The sequence below is a fragment of the Halichoeres trimaculatus genome, unplaced genomic scaffold (genome assembly GCF_033239565.1).
Source record: "Halichoeres trimaculatus isolate MK-OKI-2021-1 unplaced genomic scaffold, fHalTri1.1 fHalTri1_scaffold_1, whole genome shotgun sequence".
NCBI classification, from domain to species: domain Eukaryota; kingdom Metazoa; phylum Chordata; class Actinopteri; order Labriformes; family Labridae; genus Halichoeres; species Halichoeres trimaculatus.
The window spans coordinates 13,960,378-13,976,824 of NW_027437179.1; the positions used below are offsets into that span (position 1 = coordinate 13,960,378).

The 16,447-nt window shown below is 40.6% G+C and overlaps 1 protein-coding gene across 19 annotated transcripts in view; it reads left to right on the forward strand.

Moving 5' to 3' along the window:
* nfasca (neurofascin homolog (chicken) a) overlaps positions 1 to 16,447 on the forward strand; it is a 166,478-nt gene that overhangs the window by 112,912 nt on the left and 37,119 nt on the right. For 15 of the 19 annotated variants that reach the window (XR_012598352.1, XM_074672800.1, XM_074672856.1 and 12 more), the window contains 6 exons: positions 2,384 to 2,401; positions 3,619 to 3,724; positions 7,632 to 7,828; positions 8,140 to 8,262; positions 10,597 to 10,767; positions 12,364 to 12,411. Coding sequence is in view for 18 of the 19 variants with exons in the window: in XM_074672800.1 (XP_074528901.1) it covers positions 2,384 to 2,401; positions 3,619 to 3,724; positions 7,632 to 7,828; positions 8,140 to 8,262; positions 10,597 to 10,767; positions 12,364 to 12,411 (663 nt within the window). In the remaining variant the exon portion in view is untranslated. The remainder of the gene's footprint in view (positions 1 to 2,383; positions 2,402 to 3,618; positions 3,725 to 7,631; positions 7,829 to 8,139; positions 8,263 to 10,596; positions 10,768 to 12,363; positions 12,412 to 16,447) is intronic. The other 4 variants (XM_074672847.1, XM_074672934.1, XM_074672815.1 and 1 more) reach the window with 3 other exon arrangements.

The following is a 16,447-nucleotide window of genomic DNA, read 5'->3' on the forward strand; positions in this document are numbered from 1 at the left end:
GCCCCCGGGGTTCTTCTGTCAGACGTGCTGATCAGATCTTATCGATCGTGAACCATTTTTCAGCCTCTCACGGTTCTTCATCACATTTTCTTCTAGAAAACTGATGCCACTTGACACGTTAAATCCCTGGTGACTCTCTCCTTGTAGTGTTTTATCAGAGCCGACTAACTCCCTGCTCTGTGTTGAAGGTTTAATGAGAATGCTCCCTCCCCCAGTCCTGCTTCCTTATGTGTCTTTATCTGCTTCATAGCAAACTGCCCTCTTGACCTCTATTGATGAGAGCTTTCCGCACATCTCTCAGGACGCATGCTTTCTCAGCATGCTAATATCCAAAAGGCAAATGATGGAGATTATTTGAGCTCAGCGGTTGAAAGTGTGAGGTTTTATTTTAGCTGCAAACACAGAGTTATTATAAGCTCTCAGACAAAACAGCCTTCACAGTCAGAGCAGCAAACATGAACACCCTGAGCACCTCATGTCAAGGCTCATCAGTAACTGTCACACCAACACAAGGTCAACCCTCTGACACGCTGTGGCTTCATTGTTGTGTGTGTGTTCCTTTGTGTAAGAGGAGAGGGGGTTAGATAGCAGAGAGGAGGTCCATATTTCTGCACAGATTTAATGCTTTGACAGGAATGTATTCAGGAGTGAGAAAAGAAACAAAGAATCTGTAGTCCATTCAAATAAATGTGATTTACTGTGTTCAGTGTGAATCTTTTCAAGTATTTAATGTAATATTTCCATTCTGTTAAAGTGAGATTTCAGCTGTTACAGTTTTGTTCACTCAAAGTCTGACGTGTTTTTGTTTCTCTTCCTTTCTGCCCATCTTCTCCTGAAACATAACCCTCTTACAGGTAAGTCCTCAGTTGTTTCCTCGTATAGGTTTTTAATTGCTCTAATCTGTATTTTTTAATACTTCATCACATATAGAACAGAGCCTTTAGCTATAACAGTGGTTCTCAACTAACCAACCATCTGGTTTAAATACCTTTAAATATCCTCAAGCGCTTTAGACCAACTTAATACTGCTTCAGTTTTTTTTTTACATTCACACAGAGTTGTAGTGAAGAGAAAGCACCTATCATTTTACCACCTTTCATAAAAACAGTTAAATTATTTACATGTTGCCGGGGATAAAACTGAATAAAATAGAAAGCGCCGCTGCAAGAGAAAACAACAACAAAGCCACAAAGACGAGTTTTTAAACTGGATGTGAAAACTTGTTGAAACTGATTCTGATGTCTCAGTGTTTTAACTACAAAGGCTAAAAAGACCACTGCTCAGAAGGCAGATGACTTCCATATTGTTATGTTAAAGTCTGTGGAGCTATTTTGTCAGACTAGAGGACAGCATGCGGCAAAAACAGCTTTTTACCAGCAATTATTTACACCAAGTAACATGTTTGACTTCTTAAAGAGTTTAGGATGAGATTTTTGTCCAAAAAATATTAACCCTGCAGAAACTGGGCAAAACCAGAACAGTGGTGGGAGGTGCCAAAGCTGATTTAAATGAAAAACTCCTCACACCAGCTTTACAACAAATCTTTGAAGTGCACATAACCCTAGTTGTGATATTTTATTCAGGCTGTTATTTGCTGTTGATAAAAGCAGTGATGATAAATTTTACATCTACAGGCTGCAAATAATAAAGACGAAAAAAAAAGTCTTCCAGCAGGAATTCAAACAATGCCGATGTACATGCTGTGTTTTTGTGGTGGAAAAGGTGCAAAATATTATCCTGCCTCTATCCAGGAAGACAGGAACTTTAAAATAAAAGCACTGTCCTTTCAAAATAAAAATGGTCTTTTTAGACTTATTATGATTTCCATTAGCCCCATAATTCTAGAAAAATATTAAATTCCAAGTTATTAAAGACAGAAATGACGCAGGTATTGCTTTTAATGAGTAAAAATAAAATTGTTTTTAGTTTCTTGAAATAAGAAAAATGTCTCAATATAGGAAACTGAACAAGTATTTTTTTTCTTACCTACTTGTAGATTTGTTTAAAGCAATTCAAGTGTCATTTTTTTTTTACCTTTTAAAATCTCTAAATGAGACATTATCTCATGAGACACATTATCTGGGCTTGTCATGTGAGTGAGGTTTTTTTTTCACTAAAAATTAGAAAAACACTTGATTACATTTTAGTTTTGCAGTGTGCTGTATTTCGGAAACAACATTATCTCAATGAAACATGGTTGGTAGCTGGGGACCACTGAACTTAATCATACAATAACAAACATAACAGTGTGTCAATGTTGTAACATTACACACTGTGTCGTAACTGTAGATAGTAATAATAATGTTGCTAATACGATTAACAATCACATGACAAATTCTCTGTGTGCTCTCTGTCTCTCTCTGACTTCACGTTGGACTAACAGCAAAGATCCTGAAAGACCGTAAGTCCTTTTTTTAACACATCACTGTTTCTTTTTTTTCCCATCAGCTTTACAGCTTGTAGCCTTACTAAATGACCGTGAAATAGTCTGGATGTCACAGTTTAGCCAACCTTTTACACCACAGAAGAAATACACTCCCTTCTAGAGTATTTTACAGAATAAAGGATGAAATACCCCAACAGATCATTGGTTGCAACTAAGAAGTAATCAGTGTTTATGTTAAATACTGTAAAACCCTATTCCACTGAGTGATAGCAGCATCCCAACATGTATGTAGTCTGTTAGTGTTTTGGGACGGGTCATAAGCCGAGGAGTCATTTCCATACCAATTATCTCTTCTAGCCTGGCTTTTATCAGAACTGAGCCCACTATAGGAACACCCTTATGGTTACCACGGCAACACGAGGAGCGTGTATTATACAGCGCTGTGGATTAGATTAGCTGGAAAAGCTTCAATTACAGAGAGAAACTGTTCTTTCATCTGTGTCAGGGATTCATCTGGTAGTCCAGTCACAGAGCTTTCTTTTAGAGCATCGAGCTCCTCCTTTAATCTAGCAGGCAGACGGCCCTCTGAGGTGCTTGTTATCTTCTGTTTTTGTGTACAGAGTGTGTGACTGTGTGTGTGTGTGCGTGTGTTTTGCAGGACTCAGTGAGCCAGAAAAGTATAAAGGGCAGAACCATGTTAGACGTTGTGTGTCTGTGTTGCTGAGGAGTTTGGCTTAAATGAGCCATTAAATATGTATAATACACTGAACACAGCTGGAGGTGGACGCTGTGAGCTGTTTATGGTTATTTTTTTTCAGGATGTAAGACAGGTTAAAACACATTTGTGAGGCAAAAAAATGGAATTAAACAAAAAGAGAGCAGGTTTGTGTATTTCTGCTTCTTGCACACTAACAAGCTCTTCAGTAGCAGGTGAGGTTCAATCATCCAAACTATGGGTGCTGTTAAGCTTTCAACAGTAGTTAATAGAAACATGATCAAAAGGTGTACTACAAAACCTTTAAATCCTTAATTATCAGTAGAAATAGAGCAAAGACTGTATGAAAAAATACAACTTCTCCTCAAAGTGAAGTCAAAATATCAAAAAAGGAGGTATTACACTTACCTTGTTGTTTTTGCATCTGTGCATGCATGTGCATGGGTATGTTTGTGTGTTTTTCTGTTCACAGCCGTTCCCCTGTAACCTTCTCTGTGTCTCTGTCCTCCCCCCACAGTAAAGCAGCCCCCCACTATAATCAAACAGTCAGTGAAGGACTACATTGTTGACCCCAGAGACAACATCATCATCGAGTGTGAGGCCAAGGGCAACCCAGTGCCAACGTAAGCATTATGCACACATACACACACACACACACACACACACACACACTTGAATTCAAAGGAATAGATAGAACTGCAGACTACTGTCGCACTCCTGACAAAGAGACTACAAGGCAAACTGCAAATGTATACCAATGATATTTATTATTTCATTATTTGTACATAAATTTCTTTTTTATGCAAAAAAAATACAAAATATGAGCAAGAAAATTTTCAGGTACAGCGATAACTTTGGATAAAATGTACAAACTACAGTTGTGAAACACTTAGCTGTATCACAAGATTAAACTCAAGTTTGGGCAAACATCAGACACACATCGCCCAGTGTAAAGTAGGAGGTCAGACCTCCAAGTCTTTAAGATGCACCTTTACATGTCAAACCTTGAGGAATTGTTAGTTTTGCTAAGTTAAAGTTATCACACCTCGATAGCATCCTCTGAAGTCCTGTTCCCACCAAGCAGTTCAGTTCAGTTCATCTCAGCACGGCACGCATTTTACAGCGTTTCCACTGACTAATCATGGGACACACCCCCAAATAATTAAGATGAGCCGTCCCACTTTTTGGGACCCTGCTGTGGGGGTGCCAGACAAACACCGATCCCATCTCGGAAGGTGGAGCTACAACTTTGTAGACCGTTGATTGGTCGAAAGAATCGTCACTTACTGTGAGACTGCGGATGTATTTCTCCTCACAGCACACGGTCTCTCTGAAACAAAGCTTGATTGTGCTTTGTAACAAAGAGCCGCAGGGAAATCATGAAGAAGACGAAATGCAGGATGTCTTCCATCGTTGCTCTTTTTGTTTACTGTGTTGCGTTTTCCTGTTCGTCAGATTTATTTGCGGGGTACACTGTCGCGCTGCTTTGGTGTCATGCTATTATGTTACTGATGCAGCTGTCAGCATCCATTTTTCACGCCGCCTCCCTGCTTTATGGAAACAGGGCTTAAGTCAGATTCTCAAAGTGGGATCCCAGGACCCCCAGGGGTCTGCATACCATAGTTTGAGGGTCTGCCGAATAATTTAAAAATTATATTAAAAGTGTGCTATATCACTGAAAAAGCATATAAAAAAACTGGGATCTCTTGCACCAATAAAATCATCTTTTTTCCAACACTCCTACCCATTTAGTTTTGTCCCATGGAATCAACTCTGATATGATCATCACTTCATAGTGCGCAACTTGAGAGAAAAAAAAACAAAACACCTGGCGCAGTGGCATGCAGGGCAGGGCAGGGATGAAAAGAAGAAAAAAGGCACATACCGCATGCGATTTTTGTCACCCAAGAGAGCAGCTTATAATATTTTAATCATTCAAAAGGGCAGTTTATTGAGTTTTTCCAACCAGGGAGCCACTTTGGCATACATTTTTGCTCCCAAGAGGGCACTTCAGTGCACGTTTCGACTTCAAAGGGGGCACTTAAGCACATCTTTTCAACTGTTGGGCCATGAGGGGGTTGACCACCCTCCTTGCCCCTCTATGCACACCACTGCTTGGAGTCAATAAATCTTACAAAATTAAATACTTGTAAAGTATAAATGTAGCCTAATTTTATGGTTGCAAATTACTACATAATACATTCTTAAATAATAAGAATATTGTGCCAATTATTGTTTGGATAATGAGGGGTTCTTGGAAAAATATCTAACTTGAAAGGGGTCCATGGTCTAAAGGAGTTTAAGAACCCCTGCTCTAAGTAAACAGAGCTCATTTTGAGTCAGATTGAAAACAATTGCAGGTAACTGAGAGGAAAACCTGTAAACTCCTCTTGGTTTTTTCATTTCTTTCCTTTACTTTTGTTGTCCCCCTGCTCTGTCTGTCTTTGGTGTCTCCTTGCCCGTGTCGCTGTCTCCATCTGGCAGTGAGACTCATGAGGGCTGACAGAGCTGCTCCATGAGCTCTTCTGCCACTCTGCCCCCCTCTGTCTGTCTGTCAATAACACGTCTCCTCCCAGGACGACCCTCACTTCCTCAGTGACGCCCCCGCCTCCCTTTGGTTGAATAATGTCGTACCCTAAAGCTCCTTTTCTGCTCTCTTACAGCTCCATAACTCAGCATGACACCTGTCTGTCTGCCCTGTGTAGCTTTAACCTGACATGTGGAGCTTTCTGCTGCTCTCACCATGTTTCCCTGCTCCCCCCTCACCCCCACCCCTCATACCCTCTCCACCTCATCACCTCTGTCCCTCTGTCCCTCTGTCTGGCTGTCTGCTCTGGTTGCTGTGAACCCATTAAACTTCCTCAGCTTTCCTGTAATTTCTCTGACATCTATTTGAGGTTCTGTTTTGTTTGAGTGTATTCCTGCTCTACAACCAAACCCTAAAATTAGACATTTACTGAATTCACTAAGCAGCCGTTTTATCCTGGTGTCATACTTTGGTTGGGAAGAGCAATGTTACATTGGTTTGTTGTTTCTAGATTTAGAAATTATGTAAATAAGGGGAGAAATTGGCAAATCTTGCAGTCCAAAGGTGCAGTTCATCAAACATTCAGGCTTTTGCCTCCTTTACGGACACACCAAGAGTTTATTTGTTTTCTTACAAATAAAAATAAAACCGTACAAAATGCATTTGCTTGCTCCGTTAACATACTTTAACATGCAAACATGCACATGTCACATATGCATCAAAGTCTCTCACACACACACATGCACGCACATACACAGATATAGAACACACACTGGACACACACAGGGTCTCCAGTGGTTACATCACTGGGGGGGTGACCAGCCCAGGACAGTGGTGCATTGTTTATTTGGAGACAGATTGGCTTTACGTAAGCCACACACACACACACACACACACACACACACACACACACACACACACACACACACTCACCCAGATTCTTGTGTACATGCACACACCGACACATCTCCACAATAAGGCACTCACAACCACTCTTGCATGCACACATACAGGCTTCCCCCTTACCAGGACAGCCATTGTGCTCCCATAATGCACTCTGTTGACTATTCATGCTCATGAAACATTCAGCGAAAAGGATCGCTCACTTATTCACTTGCAATCAGTCTCTCACCACACACGCACACAATCAAACACACACTTCCACACGCAGTTCTTCAATAGTGGCTCATTGTTCAGGCTCGGCATGGCGCAGCTCCGCACAGTCGCCTGGTTCAACTCTCCAAAAATGACAGGAAGCATCTTTTTGATAAATCCTGGCTCATCACTAAAAATAGAGGCGGGTTATGTAAGCATATTCAGAGTTCTTCACTAATCAGAAAGCCTTCTGGAAACACCACATGAAGCAGGATTAAGCTGCAAAAGTATTACACGCACACACAGAGCGTGTGCTGTGGCAGATTTCTGTGCTGCTGTCGTGTGCCGGTGGTAAAATGTAAGATGGCGACTGCCTGACAGGCTGGAGACTTTACATTTTATGGTTGTTCAAACAGTTAAGAGTTTTAACAGTGAATGAACTTTTACTACGATGATCTTGGGTTTAGTCTTTCTTCACAAGGCACATGCACTTTTTTTTCTGCCAGCCCAGCAACATAAATCCACATGAATTCGCAGATTCAGCCAATCAAATTGTCTGTTTTCATGCACATATCTAATCTGGTCACTTTTGTGAGCTGCAACGCACCATTCCTGCAAATTCCTCTTGATTAAACCCAAACAGGAAGTATGATTGTCCAAGTTCGTAGGCTTTTTCAGGTTCCAAGGGATAAAAGTTAGCATGATCTTGTACCCAGGCGTCTATGGAGAAACTGGAGGAATTCTCAGAAAACTGTCCATCTCCTTTTCTAACAGAATCACACTAGTAAATCATGTTTTTTTCAGCAGTGAAACCATTTCAAAACTCAAAATAAGCATCCCATAAAAACACCAGCACTTTAATCTTAATTTCTCCATGCTAACTCTTTGGCTGGTTTCTTTTGGCTTAGGTTCTCATGGCGAAGAAACGGGAAGTTTTTCAACATCGGGAAAGATCCCAGAGTGACGATGCGAAAACGCTCAGGGACTCTGGAGATCGGCTTTCGCAGCGGAGGACGACCAGAAGACTACGAGGGAGAGTATCAGTGTTTTGCCTCAAATGACTTCGGAGTGGCTCTGTCCAATAAAATCCTGCTGCGGGTCTCAAGTAAGAGCAGAGAAGAACACAATATTTGAAAAAACCACCATTAAAAATCCTTATTTTGTTGAAAAGGTGCAACCCTGTTAACGTTATGTAGCTGCTTTTGGGTAATCGTGATCAGAATTTGCAAATTTATACAAAAAAAATCATCAAGTGTTGAGTTCTAGTTGCAGCGTGACTGTGCCTGCTTTTGAATATTTATTAAACACAGCAGGAGTCATCAGAAATGTCCCACATTCTCTTCTCAGACTGCAAATACAACTGGTCTTTTTTAACAAAAATTAACACTTGTTTATGATTCCTCTCCTCCATCCCAGAGGCTCCTCTGTGGCCCAAAGAGGTGCTGGAACCAGTGGTGGTACCTGAGGGCTCCTCACTGATTCTCCCTTGCAACCCCCCACCAGGCCTGCCTCCTCCTTTCACCTTCTGGATGAACAGCGGTGAGTGGTTACACACAGTCACACACACACGTTCACACAGTGGGTCCTATGGATTATCTACACTGTTATTAGTAGAGGTGACCTGTTAACTCATCATCTGCTGCTGTTTTATTCTCTGTAGGATGGTTGTGATGTGAGCAGTCGTAGTGTTAGTGGAGATGATTTCTAAACAGTCATGCAAAGCAACCCAAAGTCATGTCAATCAGCATTCAGAAAGAAACGTAATCTTAGTGCTGGAAATGCTTTTTATTTGTTTTTAATCTCTTTACATTGTGTTCAGCTTGAGGTCTTTTAGGTCATCCACAGATTATTTTATTTCTCGTCAGCACTTTCTCTCCAGTGACCTCTGAGCTATGCTGCAGCAGGGTGGAAGCTGGTGCACTTCACTGCCCAACAAGGGACTATTTGAATGTGTTTTAAGATTTGTCAACTAAAAGACACCATAAGGGCTTAAAATAGTCTTACTTTATTTATCTGCCTGTTCAAAACACACAATTTAAAATGAGATTATCAGCACCAAAATGGGTGATACCAGAATATTCCCTGGAGAACACAAATTATATAAAGGTACACAGACCGAAAGTCAGAATGACGGCACTTAGCAGTCGAGGAAAAGATTTGCAGTGAGTTGACAGTGAGACGTAAGAAGTATGATCTTTTTTTCTCGAAGAAAATAATTTCTTGGATTCATTTTTCAGTAATGGTGGACACTGAAGCTGAACTTTCAAAAAGAAAAAGGACAGAAGAGCAGAAGAAAGATAAACAGGAGAGTGATAGAGCATGAAGTATAACACAGGTTAAGCAGTTTGTGATAATGTTCATTCCAACCCACAGTCAGCAGTTATTCTGCAGTGGTCTGTTCAAACTTGAGAGTCTATCAATAAAATGAAACGTGAGTTTACATTAGCTCTGTTTGGTGAGGTTGGAGTTGGTAGATGAGATACAGACACCTCCGAGAGCACCAGGGTGTGAGTGACACCAAACAGACAGTCTGAGATACAGACTCCAGCCAACAGATCACCCTCACAGCGCCCTTCAATTTATCTTGTATTGGTGTTCAGTTTGAAACTGCAGATGATGCTGTTGTCGTCCTGTCTCTGGGTTACTGTTCACTTGGCTGCAGAATCTGTTGTTACAGTCATTTCACATTTTGGTGTCCTTGAAGAAACAGAGACTGTTTCAGCTTGGGTTGCTGATCTGTGCCTTTGCATCATTACAAACTGCAGAAAGAGCATCCCAGAATATGATTGGAAAGAATGCTATGAAAGAGGGGGTGTTATATATGATACTTCAGCTGACTTGCAGTTAGCTGTATTAATTTTTGCATATGCATCCTACATAAAAGCAGGAAGCTACAGCACTGATTTAAAGTCTCAGTGTTATGCTTTTGTTTTGTGTTGCAGAGATCTTGTAACAGATGATGACTTGTTTGGAGAAAACATTTCAACATCTCTATCAAAACAAAGATTTTCTTCCCAGTTAAATAAACGGACAGTGTAGCTGTAAGCCTCTAACCCAGTGTGAACTCATGTCTCTCTGGGAAAAGCCCATAAGACACACACACACACATGCAAAAACACACACACTTACATACACACTCTTAGATCATCCACTGTACATCGTATCAGCATGGCATGTAGCCCAGACGCTGCATCCCGCTGACGTGTGATTAGCATCGCTGGCTGAGCTGCTGATTGGTCCTGAGGCACTGTCTTGACGGCCATACGGCTCCCGCCAGCCTGTGCAGTGAAGAAGCGAGGATGACGTCTTTCTGGGTGTTTGCGTTGGCATGCTGCAAGTTAACATCTGCCTAAAGCAGCTGTAGGATGACACATCTACAGCCCTACCAGAGCTAACGTGAAGCGACATAGAACAGAGGTTTACATGCTCATAGACGACCTTGAAGGGGGCTTTGCCTCGACATCTGGATCATTGTGATGCTTTGTTACGAATGAACAATGTCACAAACAAATGATTTTATCACATTTGGTGTAAACTCAGAAACAGGAACACGAGGAAGGACCCAAATGTGGATGACGACAGCAGAGACAGAACAGCTCAGAGTGTTTGTGACAAAGAAGCGTGATCACACAAAGCTTACTGGAAATGAGTCCAGGGAGGCAGGCAGGAATTAATAATGCAACGACAGACACAGTCCAGGAAAAGTCAGTAAAAACATGAGAGGAAGACACAAGGGGGAGCTGGATTTTTATAAGCAGGAAACACAGATAACTTCTTTTCACAGACTTTCCCTGCTTAATGTTCACCTGTCAATCAGCTTCTGTTCATATCTAATGTGCTCCTCTGGTCTGATCCCCTCTCTGTGTCCTCCAGCTATGATTCCCATCCCTCAGGATAAGAGAGTGTCCATGGGTTTGAACGGCGACCTCTACTTCTCAAATGTTTTGGCCAAAGATGCTCACACTGACTACAGCTGCAACGCTCGCTTCCTCTTCACACACACCATCCAGCAGAAGAACCCCTTCACACTCAGAGTTCAGACCAGTGAGTACACACACACACACACACACGCACGTTTTTTAGGTGTATCTTCATACACTGCACATTAATCATTTATGAACTTTATTCATTTTTGATTGTAACATTCTTGTGACCTCTGTTGTCCTGAGGCCTCTCCTACAAAGCAGGATTTGCGCTTGTCGAGGTAACTTGTGGGTTAACATCAGGCTTTCAGTTGTACAAAGGTGGATCAGATACTGTGAGGGGACTGTGCTTGCAGTCAAAAGCTAGAAGTCAGCTAAACAAAAAACATTTTTTTGCAAAATTTCTATGTGTTTATGTTTAAGTTTTTCTCCCCTTTACTTCTTAAGAGACTCTGTTTGACTTATTGCACATTATTGGCCATTATTAGCAGATCTATCATGCTCTAATGACATATGATGTTTTATCGCATATGACTTAAACAGCTGAGTTGATTTATTCAAGATTATTTGTTGACTTAAGTCACTATTCTGTGATTATTACAGTTTGTGCTGTGTTTGTAAAATATGATGATCTGCTGCACTGAAAAAACTGGAATCTAGGATAGTGTTTGTTTTATTTTTTAGTAAAAAAGAAAATGTCTTACTTGGCTTAATGCGAGCTACATTCTCCTGAATAATTCCCCTTTTTTTTTTTTTTCAAGATATTAAAAGATGGTTATGTCACTGCCCCCTATAGTGGGCGGCCTGGGTCCAGTTTCCTACACACCATTCGAACCTCTTTAAATGAAGGCAAAATAAATAAAGAGTGAAAAAAACTTAGGCAACACTTGGCCTGACGTCTAGATTTGTTTCTGGAAATGGTCAAAGATGAATCATGCTCTTCAGAGGAAGGACTCAGCAATGGAGAACAAACCTCTGTTGTCCTCACACGGACAAAATATGGACAAAATACTGAGCTCTGGAGACTGAAAGAGCCCAGATTCCAGTAATTACAGTGTGATGTCAGACTCATTGTGATTGGATTGTTGCTGCTTGGCTGATAAATGAGACGATCTGTTAAGCTACTTTCTCAGTAATGGTTCACCAATACTGTTTTTTCAACAGCTGATGTTGATAATTACAGAGCAGGTTTGCTGAAGGCTAGAAGTTTATTCATGCTCATTAAAATCAAACTAATACTATTGTATCAGCCAGTGACATGTTTCAGATAGATTTAATTTTTTAAAAAAAAGGAAAAAAAATGGGGTTTAGATGAAAATTGTAGAATGTGGCCTGTATTATTGATTCAGCCTAGAAGCAGTTTCAGATTGACCTGCTGTCATTTAGACTTAAAAAAAACTTGCTTTTATATAGGAGTACATTAACACTGTTCTCCAGTGTAGCAGACACAGATGAGGCAGCCTGCAGTGTCTGCAGAAATAGTTTTTTTATGCAGCTTCATGAGAACAGGTATCAGTCTATGCCAAATTTCACCACCTAGAGGTGACATCAGGACATGACACGAGATGTACGAAGTCATAATCCTTTATATTTTTGCAAAGAGGAGAATGAAATGTTTGAATTTCACATGATGCTGAACCTTTTCTTCCAGCCTGTGTGGTCCAGGTGTGCGTCTGTGTGAACTGATGATACAATGTGTGTGTGACTGTGTTTTCAGACGAGCCGTATAATGAAACATCTTACAATGCCACTGACCCGTACGGTGGTGAGTCACTTCATGTCTGGACGGCTCTGTCTTCTGTCCACCTGAGTCGTGTCGCACTTTAGCATGCCGAGCACACTAACCTGCTAGCTCAGTGAGGCTAAAGTCACGCACTGACCTCATACTGACTCTAGACACACACGTTTAACCTCCTAACTGCTCTCTCAAGCTGCAGGACTCACTCAGTGCTTTCTTCTGAAAATATGAGCAAGGGTAGCTGTGAGAGGAGTCTTTATCAGCTGATGCTCTGTTGGCTATCTGCTGATTCCAGGTTCTGATCTGAAACCTGTATTTGCCTTGATGAATGAGCGACATACCTCATATTTGTTTGCAAATAAGACTTATTAACTTATTTACTTATAGCCTTATCCTAGCTAGTGTTATTGTAAAACTCACATGTAAATTCAGAAATCTACTCAGAGTGGGGTTATGACTTAGTTTAACTGGAGCATTGGAGCACAAAAATGTTGTGCTTTGGCACAGCCGCCTTTTCTTTTAGGGATGTCCTGATCCAATCATGTGATCTGAAATCGAGGCTAATCAGGTGGTTACAGACTCAATTGGAATCAGACATTACATCCTGATCAGGGATTGGATATTTATATGAGCAAAAGGGAAAAATAGATCAGTATTTATTGTTATGTGATGGTTCAAAGTCAGACTGTCTGAACTCCACGCAGAAACAATACAGGGCACTTCGCTGCAGTGACACTTTGCAGAACAGAACATGGTAGAAGCTTAAAGCTGGGAGCGGGATGAATCAAGTAGAAGTATCGGATTGAGACTCAGACTCAGACTCGGGGGCAAAGAAAACCTCATCGAGACATTTCTATCTTCTACTTCTGGTCTCATGCTTAGGTTTTAGATGTAAACTGAGCTGTACTTACTAGTTAAGAATATTTCTACACCGCTGACTTTTTAGCTTTAACGTTGCTAATGCTAAGTTACATGCTCATTGTGCTAGGTTTGTGACAGCCGATGCCAGTAATCAGTGAGAGATGATCGGCCTGAATTTGCTAAACCCTGATCAGTTAAAATAATACCCAGATCAGCTTTTATCTGATAGATGCGATCAGGATTGGGGCATCACCAGTTGTTGGGTTTCTGATTTCTTTTTAGTATCTTCATTCCGTTTGATCTTCATTCTTAGATTAGTCATCCACAGTTAACGAAACGCTCGATCTCTCTGCGCCGTATTGGCGAACATAGCAGGAATCTAACCAAGTGTGCCAAGAACTGGATGCTATTCCTGATTATTTCTGAATCCCAAAGTATATCATCATAAGATGATCCACAGCCCTTGTTTCTCCTAATTCTCCTTCAAAATAAGATAAAGGCTAATCATACACATAAGTTGACACATTATAACTTACTCTCAACAAGTTTCTTTTATTTCCAACAGATCATATTTTGCTCTAGTTTGACAAAGCTTCATTGTACCATAAAACTGACACACTGCAAAAACTGACTCTAGGCAAGTGTTTGTGTCTAATTATCATCTATAAAAAAATGTTTTATAAGACTAAGAATAAACTTCTTTTACCTACAAAGTCCAGAAAATGTCTCATTTCAAGACATTGCAAGACAAAAAGAGTAAAAAAAATCTTTTAGTGAGGTGAGAAAAATGTGCTTGTCAGGTTTCTTGAAATAAGGACAGTGTCTTGATACAAGAAACTAAACATTTTTCTTACCCCACTGGTGGATTGTTTTTCATTCTTCAATTCAGGAATCATTTGTTGTCTTTTATTATCTTGGTAAAAGACATTTTCTGGACTTGTCAGGTGAATTTGGCTCAAATTAAGACATAAACACTTGCTTAGATTTCAGTTTTTGGGGTACAATACTAGAAATAATTTCAAGCGATGTGATGCTGCAGAGTCATTCTTCTTCAATCCATCAGTGTAATGTCAGCCAGCTTTTCATTAAAAACACATTTACATTAAAGGACATCATCTCCAGTGACCAATTGAACCAGATGTTACTTCCAATAAAAGACAAAACACCATCTTTAAAACCCCTAACACACTCACACAGCTGAAATATTCATCTAATTTAATCCATAATCTGTTTATTCCACCTTTCAATCAGTGTTAAATGATCACACATAATGAATAAACAGACATTAATTAACACAAATTACCCTCAGATCAAATGTACTGCACACAGAGAGCCTGGTCTGTACAATCATTGTGCCATAGACCATTAAAGAGCCCATAGCTAGAGGGGAGAGATCAGCCAAAGTGGCAGCATATGGGCTATTTGCTGAGCTGGGGGGGGCAGTGAAGCCTGGGGCAAGGAGAGATAGGTCCCCCAGAGAGAAGATCCTCCTTGTGATCCCTGTGACAAAGCAGAATGGTGCTTCTGAGGCCGAGCAGGAGGATTAGATCACATGATGAATATTCAGTCTGTATCCTTTCTGAGGTCATTAATAATCATGTTTGTATGGAAATAAGGCCTCAGCTCCTAAAAGCTCTTCATCCAAGGAGTCAAACACATGTGTGCGCGTTGAAAAGTGGAACTCTTGTGAGGATGGAAAGGGTCCAAAGCTGCTGTGCATCCTGTGCAGCCCTGCCAGCATCATTAGCAGGTTGTTTGTGTCGTTTCCATGGTGCTCACAGCGTCACTGTAGCTGCTGCCGCTGTAGTGTTTGTTCAGGAAGAACTTCGGCCTCTGTCTTAGCTAATACTCTGTGTCCTCAGCACTTTGCGTCCTCTTGTCGTTTGTCTTTCCCTCCCAGTGTCACTAACTAACAGATCTTTCACACCCACTTCTGTCTGTTTAAAAGCCACTGGAGAAGCTAACCGCTAACAGATGCTTTAATCCCATTCAGATCTGCATCCCAAAGGAGGCTAATGCTAATTCTGTGCTTTACAATTCTAAGCAGGCTGCAGCTGTCTGCTCACAGTGTGGTACTCAGAATGTATGTTGATTCACATGTTGTGGTTTCAGACATTAATTTAATTTATTTTTTCAAAATGGAGTTGCTTACATAATTTAGTTTTACAATTGCTTAAGTGTCCTTGCTGAAAATGGTCCAAACCTTTTTGGAGCACATAGCTAAATTTCCTTTTCACTCCTGGAGAATTCCTCTAAAGAAAGCATGTTCAACACACTATCAGAGTATAACGTCACAAAAATCTTGATTACATTGGGTTAAGCATTACCTCTTTAACAATACTGTGTTTGCTAAAGAAAATATTTAGATCTCAATGATGTGAAACTGCCTCAGAAATGCCTTAAAGAGGGGATATTCTGTTCTATTATATATTTTAAACATGCATATATAGTAACCATGCTGGATGTTCATACCAAACATGCAGACTTTCAAACCGCTACACATTGATTTATTGTAGAAATCCCTGAATCTGTCTGTAAACTGCTCAAAATGCTCCGCTTTAAAAATAAAGAAAATAAAGAAAGATTTTTAAAAGGTCTTCTCGGGACTTGCTGATTGGTTGGGTTCTTCACATGAGGATCTACCAACTGATCAATAACATGTTGGAGGGGGCGGGTCTCAAACACCAAGGTCTGCCCATAGCTCCACCTCTCACAGGCCTCCAGAGGGTTGGCCAATCAGGGGGAAGGGGGTTTGTGGCGTGGTGAGCCTTAAAGAGACAGCAGCCAAAACAAAGCATTACAGACAGAGGCGGATCAGATCAGAATCAGTTTTATTACTAAGAAAAATATCTCACATAATTTCCCAAAAAAACAGGTTCCAGGAAGTGTTAGTCACAGTGACTGTAAGACCAAACAGGTCATTTTATATCAATTGAAGAACACCCCTTTAACAACAGTGGTTCATCATTTAAGTAATTTGGTTTTTGGGGTTGGATAGCGAAACGAATAACTAAAAAGGATTGGAACAGACTTTATTTTCACCTGGACAACAAAACTAAGCTAACAATCTGTAAGTTTATACAGGTGGTTAGAAAGCTGACCTCACTGAATTCCTGATTGAAATGACTCTTACACTCGTGTAGTTTGCAAACGCAGTCTGAACTTGGCAGTTCTGTCACATCCCAGATTACACAGCAACACC